Genomic DNA, 21,534 nt, shown 5'->3' with positions numbered 1-21,534 from the left:
ACTGCCCGTCCAGATCACCAGATCTTAATACGTGTGTCCTGTACTCCAGTTATTACAAATGTAGCTGAATTGAAGGCATACACTGGCAATTCATCCTGAATGTGAACCCTGACACACTCTGATCTGTTGTGGAACATGCCATTTCTCAAATTGAACTTGTAGTAGAAAGCTGTGGACAGATATTGAACATGTCTTCCACCAGTCTCATGACAGTTAGAAACTGATCTCATTTTGCTTTTGGTGCATTGTGTGGTGCCAGGAAAATTAAAAACTGATCTTTCCCATCCGATGTGGTACGACCTTGCCGTGGTGGATGGGCTTACCTAACTAACAGTGCCACAATTTTTCCCATCCGATGTGGTGTGACTTTGATGTGGTGGATGGGCTTACCTAACTGACAGTGGCACAGCTGTTGACTGCTGAATTTGTGCAGTCATGCACAATGAAGAATACAGATGGTATAATGCACAATTCAAACCATAGTAATCGTATTTCGATTCATCTCTCATTTGTAGCTGACTCCATTTACGTTAAGAAGCTTACATCGTCATCTATTGGTAAAATTTTCATTACTGTTTTGTACTTGATGTTTCCCTGCTACATCAATAATATGCTGCTCAAATTTTACTTCATTCTGAGCAGTGGTTCTCTTTCTACTGTGTTTTGAAACTGGAACTTCAAATACGGACACCCAGTATGTAAATAACCTTGCATCTAATATACAACAAGCAGAATCAATTCTTTTTGCAGATGACACTATTACTGTAATCAGTCCACGTATACATACAGAAGCAGAAGAAATTGACTGGTTTTCTGTGAATGCCCTCAACTTTAAAAAGACACCACATGTTCTGTTTTGCACATCTAGAGCTACTACACCAATGATAAGGGCAACACATAGTGAGGAATTAATAAATAGGGTGGAAACTTCTTAGGTGTCAATATTCATGAGAATTTGAACTGGAAATAGTACATTTTGTAACTCCTAAAACAACTTAGTTCAGCCACTTTTGCATTTAGAGTCATTGCAAATATTGGTGAGAGACATATCACTAAGTTGACTTATTTTGTATATTTTCATTCAGTAATGCGGAATAGTGTTTTGGGGCAACTCATCTTGAAGAAAGAAAGTCTTCATTGCTCAAAAACATGTTGTAAGAATTATATGTGGTGCTCGCTCACTATCGTCTTGTAGACATCTGTTCAAGGTTTTGGGCCTTCTGACTACTGCTTCACATTATATTTATTCCGTCATGAACTTTGTACAGTTCAAGAGGAGCAATGGTGTACATAATTTACAATACCAGATGGAAAATATGACATTCATCACTCCACATTAAGGTTGTGTTTAGCGCAAAAAGGAGTGCACAAAGCTGCAGCTAAAATTTTTATAACTCACCCAGTAATATAAAATGTGTGATTGACAGCAAAGTAAAATTTGAAAACACACTGAACAAATTTCTCCTTGAGAACTACTCCTATTCCATAGAATAATTTGCATTATTGTAATGTGTGAAAGGTGGTGGATAGGAATTACTAATTCGCGTCTTATTAATGTTCGGAGTGTAGCCGTATTTACAAATAAATCGTCTTGGGGTTGAAGCTCTTTTTTCCATATTTGCTTTAACAGTACGTATGGTTTTGGATAGGGTCCGCCTTTAGCAAAACACAGTTTTGTTTTTTAACCCAAACATGTTTCACTGCAGTTGCAGCATCTTCAGTGGGCTTTTATTTTTCATCTGTTAAAGATAAAGAATGTTCTTTACTGTTTGTATACATGTAACTATAAGTTTTCAAATCATAATTACAGATCCGGAATAAGATTTTCACTCTGCAGCGGAGTGTGTGCTGATATGAAACTTCCTGGCAGATTAAAACTGTGTGCCCGACCGAGACTCAAACTCGGGACCTTTGCCTTTCGCGGGCAAGTGCTCTACCAACTGAGCTACTGAAGCACGACTCACGCCCGGTCTCACAGCTTTACTTCTGCCAGTATCTCGTCTCCTACCTTCCAAACTTTACAGAAGCTCTCGTGCGAACCTTGCAGAACTAGCACTCCTGAAAGAAAGGATATTGCGGAGACATGGCTTAGCCACAGCCTGGGGGATGTTTCCAGAATGAGATTTTCACTCTGCAGCGGAGTGTGCGCTGATATGAAACTTCCTGGCAGATTAAAACTGTGTGCCCAACCGAGACTCGAACTCGGGACCTTTGCCTTTCGCGGGCAAGTGCTCTACCAACTGAGCTACCGAAGTACGACTCACGCCCGGTACTCACAGCTTTACTTCTGCTGGTAGGTAGGAGACGAGATACTGGCAGATTTAAAGCTGTGAGTTCTGCAAGGTTCACACGAGAGCTTCTGTAAAGTTTGGAAGGTAGGAGACGAGATACTGGCAGAAGTAAAGCTGTGAGACCGGGCGTGAGTCGTGCTTCGGTAGCTCAGTTGGTAGAGCACTTGCCCGCGAAAGGCAAAGGTCCCGAGTTCGAGTCTCGGTCGGGCACACAGTTTTAATCTGCCAGGAAGTTTCATAATTACAGATATTTGAAAAACACACAAATTATGAATTCATACCTTTTTACAACATAGTGTGGTTTTTCCAGTGTGTTGTTTTTCTACAGTGACTGTTTTGTTCCACAGTTTGTCATCTGCAACCACTTACACCTTAAAGTAGATAAATTGTTTAAGCCAAAATTACGATTTGAAAATTGTTATTGCTATGCCTGAAATTAATTAATTCTCTCTCTCTCTCTCTCTCTCTCTCTCTCTCTCTGTCTGTCTGTCTGTCTGTGTGTGTGTGTGTGTGTGTGTGTGTGTGTGTGTGTGTGTGTGTATTTACATTATGTTTTCTCATATTCATCACTGTCAAACACTATATATTCAGTTGTCACTGTCACTGTGCGTGGGGGTCAGAGCTCTATAGGTTAGTCTTTTCTAATAATTCTTTGAGGGCAGAGAACAGAGTTCCAATGCAGAGAGCTGTGTATTCATTTATCACTTGTTTTCCTTCCACTATGGCTTTTTGTATCTGATAATTTTCTTCTATTATTAGTTTTTGTGGGGGGCTGTTGCTGCATTTGAGAATTTTCAAATCAGTATTGATGTTTGTTGGGTTATGTTTCTTGTCCATGAGGTGTTCAGCAAATGTGGAATGACAGCTGTTGCTTTTTAATGCTCTTCTGTGTTCTGTGTATCTGATATTAAAGTTTCTGCTTGTCTGCCCTATATAAACTGATTTGCAGTCTTCACATGTTAGTTGGTAAGTAACAGATGTGTTGTGCTTGTCTGTGCTTGTGTTGGTCGTCCTTAGTTTTCTCTGTGTTGAGTTGTCTGTCCTGTAGGCTATTTTTACCTCTTGTTTTTTGAGTATGTTGCCTATTCTGTGGACTGCTTTGTTGTTGTAGGTGAGGATGAACCACTTGTTTGTCATTGTGGGCATTTCTTGTTCATGTGTGCTCATATGTGGGTTCTGTGTGTTTGTAAGTTGATGAGGAGGCTTTTGTTTTTGTGTGTTGGGTGTCCTTTTTTATTTTGTGGTTCAGTTTATCTATAGTGTTTCTGTCATATCCATTCTCTACTGCTATTTGTCTGATTGTCTGTAATTCATTCTTGTAGTTGTTTTCAGTGAGTGCGGCTTTGTTCAGTCTGTGTAACATATATTGGAAGCCAGCTAGTTTGTGTGTAATCGGATGATTATAATCTTTGTGAATGGCTGTGCTGGTGGTGGTCACTTTCCTGAATATAGAGAATTGGTGTTGGTTGTTGTGTCTGTGTATTGTGAGGTCAAGGAAGTTTAACCTTTTGTCGTGTTCTGTTTCTATGGTGAATTTTATTTTTGGGTGTACTTTGTTTATATCACTGTGAAATTGTTGGATGCGACTTGGTGTTTCATCTACAACGCATATGATGTCATCTACATAATGGTACCAGTATATTATCCGATATTGTTTGGGTCTTACTACTGTTTCAAATATTTTATTTTCAATGTGATTGAGAAAAATGTTGGCTAGGAGTCCGCTGATTGGTGACCCCATTGGAAGCCCGTTTTCTTGTGAGTAGAACTGATTGTCAAATGAGAAATAGTTTTGCTCTGTGATTAGTTTTAGAATGCTAGCTATTTCTTTTATATGGAGTTTGGGAATTTTGGCTTGTTCTTCTAATTGTTGTTTGATGATGTTGATGGTTTCTGCGTTGGGGATATTGGTGTACATGGATGTGATGTCAAATGATGTGAGTGTGGCTGTTGTGGGTATGTTGATGTCTTTGATTTGTTGTGTCAGCTCTTCAGTGTTGTGTATGCTTCTGTTATTTGTGTATATGTAATGTTTCTGTAATTATGTGTGCATTTCTCTACCTAAGTGGTTTGTGGGTGCACTTCTGAAATTGACTATGGGGCGTATCGGAATGCCAACCTTGTGGAGCTTTAGTAGGCTGTTCAGTGTGGGTGCTTGGGGGTTCTTCATTTTGCTTTCTGATTTGTGAATATGTGAGGGATATTTGTTAGGAGTGTTAGGGTATTTTTCTGGTATCTTTGTGTTGGGTCACTGGTTAGCTTTGTTACGTTGTTGTCTTCCAGAAATTTTAAGGTTTTTTTCCTTGTATTCATCCTGTTTTATTATCATCATGGTGCTGCCCTCGTTAAGAAAGAAAGTGTGAGGGTTTAACAAGGAAACCAAGGGTTTACAGTCAGTAACAAGGAGAAAGTTGGAGCCATATAAAAAAGCAAGAAATTTCTGGAGATCATAGACTACAGCGAGAGCCTCTTTTTCCACCTGAGAGTAATGTTGCTGGGCCAGAGTGAGAGATTTAGAGGCGAAAGCAGCAGGTCATTCGGAGCTGTCAGCATATCAGTGCACTAGGATCGTGCCGAGGACGTACTGAGAGATGTCAGTTACCAAAACTATGTGCTGGTCCGGAGAGGCCATAGCTGAACAACAGGCTGAGAGTAGTTTGGATTTCAACATTTGAAAAGCACATTCACAATCCAGGCTCCAGCGGAAAGGTACATTCTTGTGTAACAAGGCATGCAATGAGTGGGCCAATGTGTCCACCCCCACTAGGAATACATGGTAGTAGGCTGTCTTCACTGGGAAGCCCCGAAACTCCTTCATGGGTGAGGGGTGGGGAATAGACACAACAGCAGAGATGGATGTGGCAGGGGGCAAACCCTATCCAGCGAGACCTCGAACCCCAAATAAACAGTAGAAGGTTCAAAAACCTGAGATTTCAGGAGGTTTTACTGTAAGCCTGTGGACTGTAAGACAGAAAACAAAGTGCGTAAATTTTTCAAGTGATTGGCTGTGGAGGAGCCGATGACAACAGTATCAACCATGTAATTAATGCAACCTGGACAAGCATAGTCAGTTGCTCCAAAAATTGTTGGAAAGCAGCAGGAGTGCTAGCCACACCCAAAGGAAAGTGCAAATTATTTACACAGACAAAAAGAATTTTTCAGAACCAGAAGTCGCCAGGACTCTTTGCCCACAGGAACCTGCAGATACATTTCAGACAAATTAAATTTAGAGAAGTAATGGCCACCCGATATTTCCGCCAACAGTTCCTTCTTGTGTGGGGGAGGGTACATATGACTGCACATTGACAGTAGTACTGAAGTCACCACAGAGGCGATGTTTCCCCAACAACTTCCAAACTACGACTTGCAGAGATTACCATTTGCTAGCCATAACAGGTTGCACCACCCCTAGAGACTGAAGTCTGTCCAATTCTGCTTTCACTTGATCTTTCAGGGCAACAGGAATAGAATGCACACAACAAAAATGAGGCCGAGCCGCGGATTTCAAAGAAATATGAGCAGAAAAATTTGTAGCAGCCCCTATATCTTCTGAAAAAGATTCCAAAAACTCCTCACACAGTATTTCCAGTTGAGAATACAGTACCTGACCAGACACAAGGAGAACTGAGTTGATAGAATATCCAGATGCCTGAAATGCATCCATCCCAAACAAGTTCTCAACACTGGCATCCACAGCCACTGAAAATGTAATGGAATGAACCACTGACTTGTAACAGGCAGCTGCTGTAACTTGTCCTAACAGCACAATGTTGTGTTTGTTATAACTGACCAGCTTCCGCGTGGGCAGCGTCAATGGCGGCAAGCCTAAACTCACATTGGTTTGAGAATTTAGTAACGTCCCTGCAGTACCGGTGTTGACATGTAGCCAGAGCACGTGGTGAAAAAGATTTAACTTGATAAAAAACTTCAGAGAAGTCACAAGCATTGGAATCACACAGCTTATGTTCGTGTCTATATCCTGAGCAATCCTCGGCAAACAACACAAGGAAGAAATGTGGTCTTCCTTCTGGGAAGCATTACAAGTAGCCCAGTGCTTAGAGCACGCCGAATGTTGGTGCTGGACAAAACAGAAAGGACAAGGTGGAAACGGAGAATGCTGACGCCGGCGCTGTGGCAGTTTTGGCTGCTTTTGCCAGCCTTGATCTGCTCGGCACTGGGCCCACATGTTTGCCACTGCTATTGCCTCTTCCTCGTGTAAGCTGTCTGTCGTCCTAGTGGGCACATCTTATGACACTACTGCTATGTTGCCCCATGCTTCAATCTGGTCACCCATGACCGAGAAACTTGAAAAAAGTGTGCTCTTCGCAGAGCTTCTGCCAACAGGTGGTTTTCACAGAGTAAAGCCTTCTGGCGCACTTCCTTTTCCGGAATGAAACAGGTAATTGCGTCACACACCACAGAAGCCAGCAAAGTGGTCACAGCCAAAGTAAGCTGTTCAATCCAGGCCAGTAGCACAGTATCCATACTAAATAAACCTGATCAAATGGCACTTAAGGACTGTACATGCGGAAACTGTTCCAAACTTGTGGCTAGTTGTTTAGTAACTATGTAATGCACAAAACCAATCCAAATCACACAAATATGTCTGTAGTCATAACCTGTGAACAATAATGGAAAAGCCTCTCAGGACTCCACATGACTCAGAATAGTAGGTGGGTGATTCAAACACACATGTGGCAATACAACACTCAACGCACTCACACATATTAGTAGCAGGATACAGCAGCAAGCATCCCATCAAAGTTATTTATGCCATCTACAGTATTCTTCCCTTGCTGGAAACCAATTCGATTATTCAAAAGAATTCTATATTTTACAATAAAATTTTGTATCTGAGCGGCATCTAGTTTGTCACACATTCTTTACAAGACTGGAAAAGAAGAATAGGATGAGACTGTTCTATATCTTTCCCTGACCCTTTCTTGAAGTGTGGTTTTGTTTTAGAGCTGATCAGTAGATCTGGTTAACTGGCGAGTAACTCTAGAGTTTCAAATAGTGTGCTCCCTTCGAATGCTAAGTTGGTTTCTTGATGTGTGTGTGTGTGTGTGGGGGGGGGGGGGGGGGGTTGATCCCCACCTACAATTTTTCTGCTTCACCGAGCTAGGAGATACTCAGTTACTTGAGTAATGCCCTGCTGAAGATTAACAGTGGGATCAAAGGATATGTAGATCAGACATATAGGGTATCCCAAATTCATTTATTGCATGCTCCTCATAAAACATTTAGTGTCATGTCAGTAGCAATTTGAAAATGTTATTTTAAAGCAAAGAGTATTTTTAATAATGAATAATTAGCCAAAAATAGCTTAAAATTAATTTACTGTCTAACATTTGTTTTTCTGCCCCAACAACATTGTTAAATATAATGTTATAACACTTAATATATTCAATAAAAGCGGTATCTCATATTTAGTGTGTTGTCATTCTGAAAGGGTAACATTCTCCAGTAATGAGGATAATTTGTCACTCAGAAATTGTTGATAAATAGCGCTACAAATGTCACCCACAATTCCTGGTCACATACTGATGCTAAAGGGAACCCAATGTTGTGGGCTAATGACTGCTTGAGTATTTGCATCTGGAGTATGTTATCATGGTAACTTAGTATTCTTCTCTTTTGTGCATACTGCCATTTCTGTAAATAAATTGCTGTCTGTGAACTGCAGAACTTCAATGCTCAGTACCATACATATGGAATGGGTAAAGTAGAAAACAGTTTTAATGCAATGACTGATTTTGGCGCCACATTTACTAGAATAAATACACGAACACAGCCAAGAAGAAAGGAGTAATAAACATCAACCGGAAGACAGTGACCCACTGAATACTAAACATTCTTGGAACAAGTAAAGTAGCCTATATCTCACAAGCTGTTTGTTTCCAGACATGTTCATAGGATTTTTCCTTGATTTCACCTGTACTCTCTTCAGTAAGAATATTCAACATTAACTGTGAAAGTAACACATTCTTATATTTATTTTTGTTGTATGTTTGTATGATTACAGGAAAGGTGTTGACAAGTACTGACATTCTGTTAATATGTGTCTTGTTACAGTGGTGAACACGAATGATCCTGCTGAATTGAAAGAAAAATTAATTGAAACTTTGAAAAGCAAGTCATGGTTGGAGACGGAAAAGGAACAGTTGGAACAGAAAGCAGCTCATTTGGCAAAAATGAATGCTTCACTTAAAGCTGCATCAGATGAATTAGAAAGCAACCAGGTTACACTGAGAGAGAGGCTCAAAGTTCTTGAAGCACAGTTGGCACACAGGTAATTTTTATTCGAAGTACCAGTGTAAAGTTTTGTCATTAGGGAATGTCTTATTTACAGCTAACTTAAACATCTTGCATTACAAGCTGTGCACTGCCATTTCCATCCATTAGTAAGAATCAGTAATTTTTTAAGCTAGTAACTGCAGTTGGCCGGCCGCGGTGGTCTCGCGGTTCTAGTTACGCAGTCCGGAACCGCGCGACTGCTACGGTCGCATGTTCGAATCCTGCCTCGGGCATGGATGTGTGTGATGTCCTTAGGTTAGTTAGGTTTAAGTAGTTCTAAGTTCCATGGGACTGATGACCACAGCTGTTAAGTCCCATAGCACTCAGAGCCATTTGAACCATTTTTAACTGCGGTTACAATGTACACTGTCTGATGAAAAGTATCTGGACACACATTAATAGACATTAATATGGGGTGTAATCACCCTTCACCTTTATGATGGCTTTAACTCTGGTGAAGTAACATTCAATGATGTGTCTGAATGTCTATGGAGGATTGGCAAATCATTCTTCCTCATGAGCAAAAGCCAGAGAAGGTAGTGATGTAGGACGTACTGGGATCTGGAGTGAAGTGAACATTCTGACTCATTCCAAAGACATTCCATTGCATTCAGACCAGGACTTGGGACAGGCCAGCCCATTTCAGGAATGTTATTGTCCACAAATTATAGCCTCACAGATGCTGCTTTATGACAAGGCACATTGTCATATCGACATAAACAACCATTGTCTCTGAACTGTTCCTCTACTAAGGGCAGTACACAGTGCTGTAAAATGTGTTCACATCTTTCGATATTTAGCATTTCTTAAAGCACAATAAGGGGACCACACACTACTCATTGAAACACTCACGTACCATAACATCACCTCCCTCATACTTCACTATTTGCCCTACACATACTGGAAGGTAACATTCTCCAGGCAGTCGGCAAAACCAAACTCTTCTGTCAGATAGCCACAGGGTATAGCGTGATTAATCACTCCAAATCACTGGTTTCTAGCCATCTACTGTCTAATTGCATCACTCTTTAGATCACGTCAAGCGTCACTTAGCATTGACTAGAGAAATGTGTGGCTTATAAGGAGCTGCTCTTGACCCTTTTACCCCATTCTTTTTAAGTGCCTATGTATTGGCTTTGTACTAGGTTGACTCATAATAGCACTTTAGAACTCAAGACTGATTCCTTCCACTGATATCATGTGGTTTTGTGCTACCACCGTTTGCAATACTCGATGGTCCCTTTCTGTCATTACATGAAGTTTATCTAATCTTGGTTGAGCTGTGGTTGTTCTTTCACATTTCCATGTCACAATCACTTTACCAACAGTCAACTCGGGCAGCTTTAGAAGGGTTACTCACATCCCGTGAGTAGTCTGTTTGAAGTCACTGAGCTCTCCTGACTGACCCATTCTCCTGTTACTGTTTCTCTGCTGACAACACAGTACTCCCTGCCTCCTTTTATACTGGCAGCTCCATGTCTCATATACATCTGGTTGTCAGTGCTGCATTACATAGGGGTGTCTGAATACTTTTGATCATGTGCTGTGTATAGGAATACAGGGTGAATCACCTATCACTTGCACCGCAGATATTTCAGACATGGTAGGCACTACTGATACACAGTTTTCACAGAATTGAATTATAGGCATGCAGTTGGTTTATAACAGACACAAATTTTGAAATGAGACAGTGCCTATTGACAGTAAAATCCTTAAAGTAGCATAAATGAGGATGATGAGAATGTCAGTGGTGTTTGTTGCAGGAAGCTAGTGCAAGTAGTTTATAGGTTATCATATTGTGACATTGTAAACACTGACAGCTGTGTGTTCCATCCTATTGCTTAGATGCTAGGTGACGATATTAGGTATGTTTACATTGTGTTGTGTGTACACTGTGATTGCATTGCAAGGGTCCTGTCACCTTATTGTGTGCCAGCATGAATGCCCTCTCCTTCCTCCCTCTCTCTCTCTCTCTCTCTCTCTCTCTCTCTCTCTCTCTGTCTCTTTGTGTGTGTGTGTGTGTGTGTGTGTGTGTGTGTGTGTGTGTGTAGTATAGTGGTGGTGGTGGTGGTGGGGGGGGGGGGGGGGGGACATGCTATACATGTGCAAAATTCCTGTCTATCTGTTGCCTATTCCAAGGGAGAGGAGAGGAGGTTGAGTTTTAGATAATTGTCGTATGTGCAAATCTTGCTGGCTGATGACATTTTTTTCTGTGTTATATTTATGTTTTATTTTTCGTATGTTTTCTGCAATAAACTGCACACACAATTCTTTAACAATAGCAATTTTGTTCTTTTCTTTTAACACTGTTAAACAAGTGGATAGAATTCAAGTAGAAAGTATGTAGGTAAGTGGTTTTATATAAAACCTTTGGCTGAAAGGGGTGTTACAGAAGTAGATTTTGCAAGTGTATTATAGGTCACGAGGTGCAACATAATAACTATATGAGATTTAGTGAATTACTATGAGACGTGCAGTATAAATTGAACACCATGGAGGGAGATGTAATTTGCAAACTTTCTTTTTATATATTACTTACATTCTTAAACATTTCTCACATTTGCTGTATAAATTGTAATACTGTAACATATAAAAAAGTGGAAGAGTAGTTCAGAAATACATCATAACAAAAGAGCTGAACTTCACTAAAATCCTTCTGGTTACAGGGAGAGCATTGATGATGCTGCAGTTTTAAAGCAAGAACTTGTTCAGGTTCAGAGGATGATGGATGAATTGACTAGAGAGAAAGAAAAGGAGCGAGACATGCTACAAAAAGATTTGCAGCATCTACAAGACAAGTATACTCAATTAGAGCAGTGGAACACGGATGCTTCAATTCATACAAGAGAGTAGTATTATTTTAATATTTTTGTCTGTTGTATATCATTATAGTGACCAATATCTGTCTCGAGTATAAATGATTTAAAAATTTAAAAAAAATTGTGTGTCTGTAGGATTCATGTTTTTCCCCCCATACTCAAAGAACATTGAGAAAGTTTTCCAGCACAGATCATTTCGTGTCTAATTCTTCTAAAATTAATTCTCAGTGCTCTCAGTGGGTCACTTCATTCTTTGAAACTGTTCAAAAAATATTTGTTTCTTTTTTTCTACTATCTTCTTGCAGCTGACCACTTTAATTAGCCCCTCAGTTTGAGGAACCTTTCATCTGCGGACAGTTGCTGTCCTTTCATGTCTGGAAATGAAGACAAGGCCACATAATGAATTTTCATGGCTATAGGGAGGATCTTCAAAAACTTTGAAGCTTAATGCAGACTTAGAATCCTTAAAAATTTTTGACTAATATTTTTTTGCTATTGAACATAGTTAGGAAAGTTCTGAGAGACTGTAAATACTTTAGGAATAAAAGAGACCACTCACTGAGCAGCAGAAGTATTGAGTTGTCAACAGACACAGACGAAAGAGAAAGAAAACTTGCTAGCTTTATCTGTGTGTGCGTGTGTGTGTGTGTGTGTGTGTGTGTGTGTGTGTGTGTGTGTGTGACAAAGGATTTATTTCAAATGCTAGCACGTTTTCTTTCTCTTTTGTGTGCGCCTGTTGATAACTCAACACTTCTGCTATTTGGTGGTTGGTGTTCTTTACTTCTAAGCTATTCTTGACTGCTCTTAGAATTAAAAAAAATTCAGCCATCCATCTTGGCTGAGTGGTTTTAAGTGGCTATACAACTTCTGTATGTTAACTTGTTGGCTGAGACTTGGTTGGAACATCATAGCAATGAAGTTTCACAGTATTTAACATAGTTATTCACACAAATTAAGGTGTTTGTTTCTGGAAGAATAGAGAGATAAATATTGCAATAAACTGAATTTGTATGTAAATGTAAGATTTATCATGCAAAAATCATGGATCAACAAAGGCTGCCTAGAACTTAACCTCAGGGGGCTTAACTTCCATTATTGTTAATAGAAAATAGATAACAGCATTCCTGGATTTTCAAACATTAGTTTCCTTCATTTAAGAGGAAAAAATGAATCGATTGGTAATGACTGGATCTGCAGGTGTGGGAGGGTACCTCATCACATGTGGATAAAAACTTATCTTAAAACCAGTCCATGGAAAGCCTATCTGGTGGGACTATGAGCTGAATACATTGTTGCTTAACTAGTCGTTTCTCCACCCACCCCATATGCTGAGCAAGGTGGCACAGTGGTTAGCACACTGGACTCACATTCGAGAGGACAGCATTGAAATCTGCATCCAGCCATCCAGATTTAGGTTTTCTGCAATTTCCCTGAATTGGTCCAGGCAAATGCCACAATGGTTCTCTTGAAAGGGCACAGCCGATTTCCCGTCCTATCTTTGAAACATTTTGAGCTTGTGTTCTGTCTATAAAGACCTCATCGTCAACAGGATATTAAAGCCTAATCTACCTTCTTTCTCCCTTCAAGTAAATGTAGTCCAGTGGCTTTTCACTTAAATTATTACCGGCACAACATCTTACTGTGTTTGTTACCTATAGCTCCTTCTCCATTGTTTTTGAACCTCATAGATGTCAAGATGAACATTTCTGTGTGTTCCTTCTAAATAGCCCAACGGTTGCTCCCCATGTCCCCCCCCCCCCCCCCCCCACACCCTATGCGCTGATAACCACGCAGTTGAGCGCCCCACAAACCAAAACATCAAAAACCCCCCCCCCTTCCCCTCCCACCCACCTCCTCCTCTGCTCAGCATGTCTAGCAATGAAATATAGAACATATTAACTGTACTAATCTTGTAAAACCTTTAATAGACAACACAAACACACCACAATTCCAAATTCTTTACATCACTGAGTGTTTATGATGAAGAAAGTGCTCTGTCTCTTGTGTGCTTGCTGTTTATAGAGAATTAAACACTGAGGTCCTTCTTCCATCCTGTTCTATCACTGATTGAGGGGGCACCAGACTTACACTTGTGAGGAATGGATTTCAAACTATTGTCCACTCATCCAGATTTACGTTTTCTGTTGTTTTTCTTAACCACAAATGCTGGGATGGTTCCAGTAAAAAGCGTACAACTAACATCTTCAACTTTTGTAGTCCTGTCTTCCTCAGTTGCGTGTAATATTACGGTATATTGTTAATTTTTACTTATGGACTGTCTGACAGCAACTGAATAAAACACAATTTTAGTGCCATACGCGTTTCGCCTTTATTTTCTGCAAGGCATCATCAGTGGCCTGGAATATGTACATATGTTAGCTATTTTATTTACATTTTTGTCACTGTGCCCATAGGTTATAAACAGTTCTGGTGGTTGGTATTTCCTATTAAGTAGTAATGGTTTGAACTGTACTTACAGGTTGCATGGACAATTTCTTACATATTATGCTCCTGTTGCATTTTTGGTGTTGTTCTTCTTCTTATGAACGCCAATTTGCGGTTTTTTCCACATTCCACAGCACTATGCACTGAACACTTGTTTTAATGCAATGTTTTGCTTTCTGTTGCCGACTGTCAAATGTTTTTGCCAAAGATTGAATGTTATTGCCAAACTTATGAGTGTAACTATTGAAGTATCTGTGGTTTGTTCGTGTATGCATTTGTTTGTGTTTGTGTGTGTGTGTGTGTGTGTGTGTGTGTGTGTGTGTGTGTGTGTGTGTGTGTGTGTGTCCATGTCCAGATAGTGTGGGGAAGAGTTTTTTTGTTTTGTGTTATCATTTCCTTTATTAAGTGTAGTAGGGATCCTGTGCTGATGTGTGTTTGTTCATTTATCACATGTTTGTTTTCTGCTATGGCTTTCTGGATGTGGAAGTTTTCTTGCGTTTGTATAAGATGTTTGTCATGGTTGCTTATTCTCATTATTTTCATTTCTTGTTCCATGTTTGTAGGATGATGGTTGTAGTGTTTTAAATGCTCTGCAAATGTGGAATGGTTTGTTTCATACTTCCAACATCTATGTTCTTTGTATCTTGTTTCAAAATTCCTGCATGTCATGCCTATGTATACTGCATCACAACTTTGACATTCAAGTTTATATATTCCTGATTGTTGGAATTTGTCCCTCTTGGTAGCTGGCTGGCTTAGGTGTGATTGAAGGGTTTGCCCAGGCTTATATGCTATTTTGAAGCCCTGTCTCTTTAGGATGTTTGCAACGTGTGTGTTAGTTTATGTGTGTAGGTCATGGTGTACCATCTGGTTCTTTTCTGTGTGGTGTTGTCATTGTGTGTGTTTGTTGAGTGTGTTTGTAAGTTTTTAGCTTGTGAGTTCTTTTGTATTCTAGAAATGTTGTGTTTGTTTTTTATTTGTGTTTTTATTTTTTGATTGAGCCTGTGTACCACATGTGTGTCATACCCTTTGTTCCTAGCTATTTGTATGATTGTACTTATTTCTTGTTCATAGTTTCTCTTGCTGAGTGGGATTCTGTTTAATCTATGTAACATGTGGCTTAGTGCTGCACGTTTCTGGCTGTGGGGGTGGTTGGATGTGGAATGTATTATTGTGTCTGTGGCTGTTGGTTTTCTAAAGATGTTAAATGTATGTTTGCCATTATCTTTTTTAATTGTAATGTCAAGAAAATTTACTTGATTTTCTTTTTCATGTGTGAATTTTATGTTCTGATGAGCTTTGTTTATTTCTGAATGGAGTTCATCTATTTTTTTCACTTGGCTTATCTACCAGACAAATAATGTCATCCACGTATCTGTACCAATATATGATTTTGAAACTTTCATTTGTGGTTATCTTTTCAAATATATGGTATTCTAGGTGACTGATGAAAATGTTTGCTAGTGTACCTGATATTGGGGATCCCATGGGCAGTCCATAAGTTTGTAGATAATATTCTTTCTCAAACTGAAAGTAGTTTTGTTCAGTTGTCAGTCTGAGCATATCTGTTATTTCTTTTATTGCGTCTGTGGTGAGGTTGCTGTGGGATGAGAGATTTTGTTCTATGATTTCTATTGTTTCTGTGATAGGGATGGAGGTATACATATTTTCTATATCGAATGAAATCAGTGATGCTGTGTGTGGTACCTGTATGTTTTGTATATTTTCTATTAGGTTTCCTGTGTTTATCACTGTTCTGTTGTTTTCTACTTTATAGTGTTTTGTAACTAACTTTTGGAGGTGTTTGGCTATGCGGTATGTTGGGGCTTTCTTGAAGTTGACAACAGCTCTCATTGGCATTCCGTCTTTATGTACTTTCGGTTGACTGCGGAGTGTTGGTGCTTGTGGGTTTTTCTGTGTTAAGTAGTATTTCTGTTTGTCTGTGAGTGTGTGTTCAATGTTTTTCAGTGTTCGTTTCACATTTGCCTGGAATCGTGTAGTTGGATCTGACTTCAGTTTTTGTATACAAATAGCTAGGAACAATGGGTATGACACACATGTGGTACACAGGCTCAATCAAAAAATAAAAACACAAATAAAAAACAAACACAACATTTCTAGAATACAAAAGAACTCACAAGCTAAAAACTTACAAACACACTCAACAAACACACACAATGACAACACCTCACAGAAAAGAAGCAGATGGTACACCATGACCTACACACATAAACTAACACACACGTTGCAAACATCCTAAAGAGACAGGGCTTCAAAATAGCATATAAGCCTGGGCAAACCCTTCAATCACACCTAAGCCAGCCAGCTACCAAGAGGGACAAATTCCAACAATCAGGAATATATAAACTTGAATGTCAAAGTTGTGATGCAGTATACATAGGCATGACATGCAGGAATTTTGAAACAAGATACAAAGAACATAGATGTTGGAAGTATGAAACAAACCATTCCACATTTGCAGAGCATTTGAAACACTACAACCATCATCCTACAAACATGGAACAAGAAATGAAAATAATGAGAATAAGCAACCATGACAAACATCTTATACAAATGCAAGAAAACTTCCACATCCAGAAAGCCATAGCAGAAAACAAACATGTGATAAATGAACAAACACACATCAGCACAGCCTCCCTACTACACTTAATAAAGGAAATGATAACATAAAACAAAAAAACTCTTCCCCACACCATCTGGACACACACACACACACACACACACACACACACACACACACACACACACAAACACAAAAAAAAATTAAATTAAATTAATATCACACACACACACACACACACACACACACACACACACACACACACACACAAATGCATACACGAACAGACCACAGATGCTTCAATAGTTACACTCGTAAGTTTGGCAATAACATTCAATCTTTGGCAAAAACATTTGACAGTCGGCAACAGAAAGCAAAACATTGCATTAAAACAAGTGTTCAGTGCATAGTGCTGTGGAATGTGGAAAAAACCGCAAATTGGCGTTCATAAGAAGAAGAACAACACCAAAAATGCAACAGGAGCATAATATGTAAGAAATTGTCCATGCAACCTGTAAGTACAGTTCAAAACATTACTACTTAATAGGAAATACCAACCACCAGAACTGTTTATAACCTATGGACACAGTGACAAAAATGTAAATAAAATAGCTAACATATGTACATATTCCAGGCCACTGATGATGCCTTGCAGAAAATAAAGGCGAAACGCGTATGGCACTAAAATTGTGTTTTATTCAGTTGCTGTCAGACGGTCCATAAGTAAAAATTATCAATATACCGTAAATCGTACAACTAATTTCCTTCCCTGACCTTCCTCCAATTCGTGACTGTTCTTGGTCTCTAATGACCCTGGTGTAAATCCTAATTTTTCTGCCGTGTATCTTGCATAGAATATTTATTGCTTATATGTTATCTGTTCGCACTCTCTGATTCTTCTACTTTGCAGATATTGTTCCCATGCACCACGAGCTGAATACATTTATGCCATGGCTTTCATTGTTTTGCCCTTCTTGAAAGACTATTATACCACCTTATCCACATTTCACTTTTTAAATGTTAGGTGTTTAATCTTTGCATTGTCTTCTGTTCTCATTTCCAGTTTTAAAAAGATTCAAAAATAGGCACCAATAGAAAAATTACTGCTATTCAATAAATTACTTCCACAAATAATAAACTCCACACTAATCTTAACAGACAGTGAGAAGTTTTAGCTATATCATAAGCTCATGTTAGTCAGAATGTAGATAGCAGTTTTCAACCAGCAGTTGTGAGTACAAGTTGTAATTTACTGGTAAGTAAAAGTTATTTTAATTCTAAGTACTGGTTTGGATATTTTCCAGTATTCTGTCTCCCCAGAAGTTTTGATCAAGACATTTATGTAGGAGAGCTACTAAGCAATATGACACTGATTTCAAAAAACAAGTAAAAGATTGAAGCATTTCATCAAGCTGTGAGGTGTATGTAAATCTACTCTTTGCGAATCACTGCAAAGTGTCTGGCAGATGGTCTTTTACATTATACCTTATCTTAAGTATTGTTCACATTTCATTCACAGATGGAGCATGGAAAGAATGATTATATACCTCAGGGCAAGTTGGAATTTAATTTTATGTGCATGATCCCTACCAGAGCACTATGTAGGGTGCTGCAGGATATTTCTTCATTCCTCGCTGAAAACCTGTTATTGAAACGTTGTAAGTAGCTTTTCATGAGATAATCACAACACTCCTTAGACAGTCTGTCAACATTTTTTGTGACAAAAATGACCAGCTGTGCTTCAATTGTTTATATATGATCGATATTCACTGCCAGTCCATTCAGGTAATGACCCCCCGCCCCTCATACTTGAACTATGATTCTGCATAGTAATTCAGGAATTTTAAAGGCGCATCAGCTGCAGTTTATGTGTATCTTTCCAATGAACTAACACCTGTCAGTTGCATTACTTTGCTGAAGTGCTCTGATCATTCCATCTTGTAACCCCCATACATTGTTACACCTAAAAGTTTGAGTGGCATGACAAACTTGTCTCATTAACCTTATAATAAAAGACTAATGCTGCACATTCTAATCCAGTAGTCAATCATGGGACTCTTGTGGTGTTCTCCTGACACCACTTCATTTAGACAGATATGTATTGCGTGCAAATGGTCTAAAGTTATGACTGATGTTATACCCCAAACTGGTATTGTATTTGATGGATGGCATTGATCTTGTCATACTTTCACATTTCTGTGCCTGTAGATAACGCCCTTCAAGATAACGTAATACAGTCTAACTGTCAATAAATACTCTGCTTAGTTGCAAATCCTACTAGATGTAAATGTATGTGTATGTATATTGGAACTAAGTTGATGTCTAATTGAAACTTTTCAAAAATGAGAAAATAGGCTCCAACTGGTTTCTTTGGGCCATTGATTATTGAATTTATGTTTGATTTCAAAAGATTTTTTTTTCCTTTCCTTGGACTGTATAGGACCTTCACCATAGTTAGTCATTCTATCAGATCTGTATTTTCTAGAGGGGTAATGCGTGTCATGTACATGGCATTTGATGAGCTGCTCATGCCTCCTGGCACCTGCCTAATAGCAAGCATGTCATGGAACTTTGTCTTCAGTGACAGAATTCGAATTTGGTGAACCTCTCTCTCCTGAACTGGGAACTGGTAACTGGTGAGCACCATCAGTCCTCTGTAATCATTTGGTGTGATGGTGGTACACGATGTATTACAGGGAATATGGATCTTGGCTTAACCATCTGGATCATGAGGACAGGACAAATCTCAATTGAAAAAAAAAAAAAAAAAAGAAAAAGAAAAAAAAGAAAAAAGCCAAACACTCAATATCAAGGTGTGCTCTGTGTTCATGGAATGAGACAAAACAGTCAATAATGGGCAACCCCAGGGACAACTGTAGCACCTCAGTTAAATAAGGCTTACCGAGGCAAGTGGGCTCTGTTTGACTGGACTCTTAGTTACCTAGCTGCTTGTAGGACTTAAGTGGAAAGCAGTAATTTCAAAAATAACACTCACAGTTGAGCCAGTGGGCCACTGGTGAGCACTTGCACCCAACCCAACAAAACTTGTGAGAGTAGCTCTCCTGTACACATATACAGAAATAAGGGACAGTTACAGTAACAGGACACAGTCATGTCAAAATGTTTTTATGAAAGGGGAGAGGGCACCTTTTGGTAAGAAGCCCAGAGTTTGAGGTTCTAAACTAACATGTAGTTGATTCAAACTGCCAGTTCTGGACAAGCAACAAATCTACTGAAATCTGATAAACTTCATGAATATCCCATTGTAGCTTAACTGCATAAAACTCAAAACACCAACAATGGAGTGTTGTCATGTAAGGAACTGTTAAATGAAGAACTCATAACTCTATAAAAGGAGGGAGCAGCAAAGGTGTGGTACATATGTGCAGAACATAAGGAAGAGTGTGAAGAATAACCTTGAAAAAATAATGTTCAACCCTCAGGTTTTACCCTATCACATTAAAAATAATTTCATATGCTAAAATGTTCATCTATATGTACTAAATCCGTTGTGATGCTTCAGTCATCAAAGATTTGGACACGCTGCAGTTGCATACAGTGCAAATACTACTTGTGGATACTGTGACCAAGTAGCTTGTGAATGACTGTAGGATGCACATTCTCACTGGCATGTGTTACCATATTTACTCGAATCTAAGCCGCACTTTTTTTCCGGTTCTTGTAATCCAAAAAACCACCTGCGGCTTAGAATCGAGTTCAAAGCAAGCGGAAATTCAAAAAATGTTGGTGGGTGCCGCCACAACTAACTTCTGCCATCGAATATATGTAGTGCTACACAGGCATGCTTTGTAGGCACAAAGATAAATACTGGCACCAAAACCTCTGCGTCAGTAAATAAATTTTAAAAAAAAGGTGGAAGAAGAGCTTTTTTCCCCGCCCTGAGTTTTGACCACTGCATTTTCATACATTATCCAACAAAGTAAATACAAATTACGTATTGTTCATCTTCGAATGTAACAGCATTTCAATGTACTACGAAAATCCGACTGGCAAGACTGTTTGGGATGTTTGTCAATATGGCCAACTCTACATTCTGAATTTTTTCGTACCTGTGAGAAGAGATGGTTGCTAATAGGAACTTTTATGAAGTATTCTCTTCACCATAAGAATAATACGAATATAAACATTTTGCCGTGTATTGTTTCGTGTTTGCTGCTATCTCATTTAAATCCTGTCTGCCTAATAAACTACGAAACTAGAGTGAGACAACAGCAAACGCGGAAGAATATACATATCATGTCATGTTTATATTCGTATTATTCTTATACCTAATAGTGATAGTCAGAAATGAAGCACGGCAATTGACTAGATTTTTAAATCTAAGATGACTCTAATTTCTGTGCAGAATGTAATGTACTAAAGTGGCGTCTGTAAAGATTTTCAAACAGAGAAAAGTTTTCGCTAAACTCTCGTTCAGAACATATCCTATCATACACAGTCTGTTATTTCGTTCTTGTTGATCAATATCAAAGAAAGCAGCAGTGTAAGTAACAACAAATAGCAGTCTCCTGCCATTGTTTCGCTTATGAGAAAATTCCTCTATCTCTCTCTCTCTCTCTCTCTCTCTCTCTTTCTCTCTCTCTCTCTCTCTCTCTCTCTCTCTCTCTCTCTCTCTCTCTCTTTTTTAAGCGGCGGTAGCACGCACAAAAGCAAGCCATGCTGCGAGCTGCGACAGGCCGTAAACGCGCACTATCAGAATGCAACAAACAATGTACGACACAGTACAGTAATACATTTTCAGCTTAGAGTGACGTAAACACCTATAACAAAGAAAACAGTGCTTATCAGATCAAAGAAAAATAATCAATCAATTCAAACCAGACGAAGCATGTGAAAAAGGAAGGGTACCCGTATAAATACAGACGGAGAGCTTGATGCGTAGCAATGGCTACCTGGTAAAGCTTAACTGCTAAGCTTACGACTCGAACCAAACTACTGTAGCTGTATCGTCATTCATTCGACCTAAATTGTCTCTCATATTACAATGGACCAACTTTGTTTCGATTTGGAGATGCGGCCTAAAACTTTTCTCTCCCCTTGAATTTCGAGTCTCAAATTTCAGGTGCAGCTTAGATTCGGG

At 39.1% G+C, this 21,534-nt stretch overlaps 1 protein-coding gene across 1 annotated transcript in view; it reads left to right on the top strand.

Moving 5' to 3' along the window:
- The window catches only part of LOC126183517 (early endosome antigen 1-like), a 214,041-nt gene that overhangs the window by 108,561 nt on the left and 83,946 nt on the right, over positions 1-21,534 (top strand). The window contains exons 5-6 of the mRNA XM_049925573.1: positions 8,367-8,583; positions 11,255-11,437. Coding sequence (XP_049781530.1) covers positions 8,367-8,583; positions 11,255-11,437 — 400 coding nt within the window. The remainder of the gene's footprint in view (positions 1-8,366; positions 8,584-11,254; positions 11,438-21,534) is intronic.

Source organism: Schistocerca cancellata, chromosome 4, assembly GCF_023864275.1.
Source record: "Schistocerca cancellata isolate TAMUIC-IGC-003103 chromosome 4, iqSchCanc2.1, whole genome shotgun sequence".
Classification (NCBI taxonomy): domain Eukaryota; kingdom Metazoa; phylum Arthropoda; class Insecta; order Orthoptera; family Acrididae; genus Schistocerca; species Schistocerca cancellata.
The sequence above is the reverse complement of the archived record's forward strand: the minus strand, read 5'-3'. Positions and strand labels throughout refer to the sequence as shown.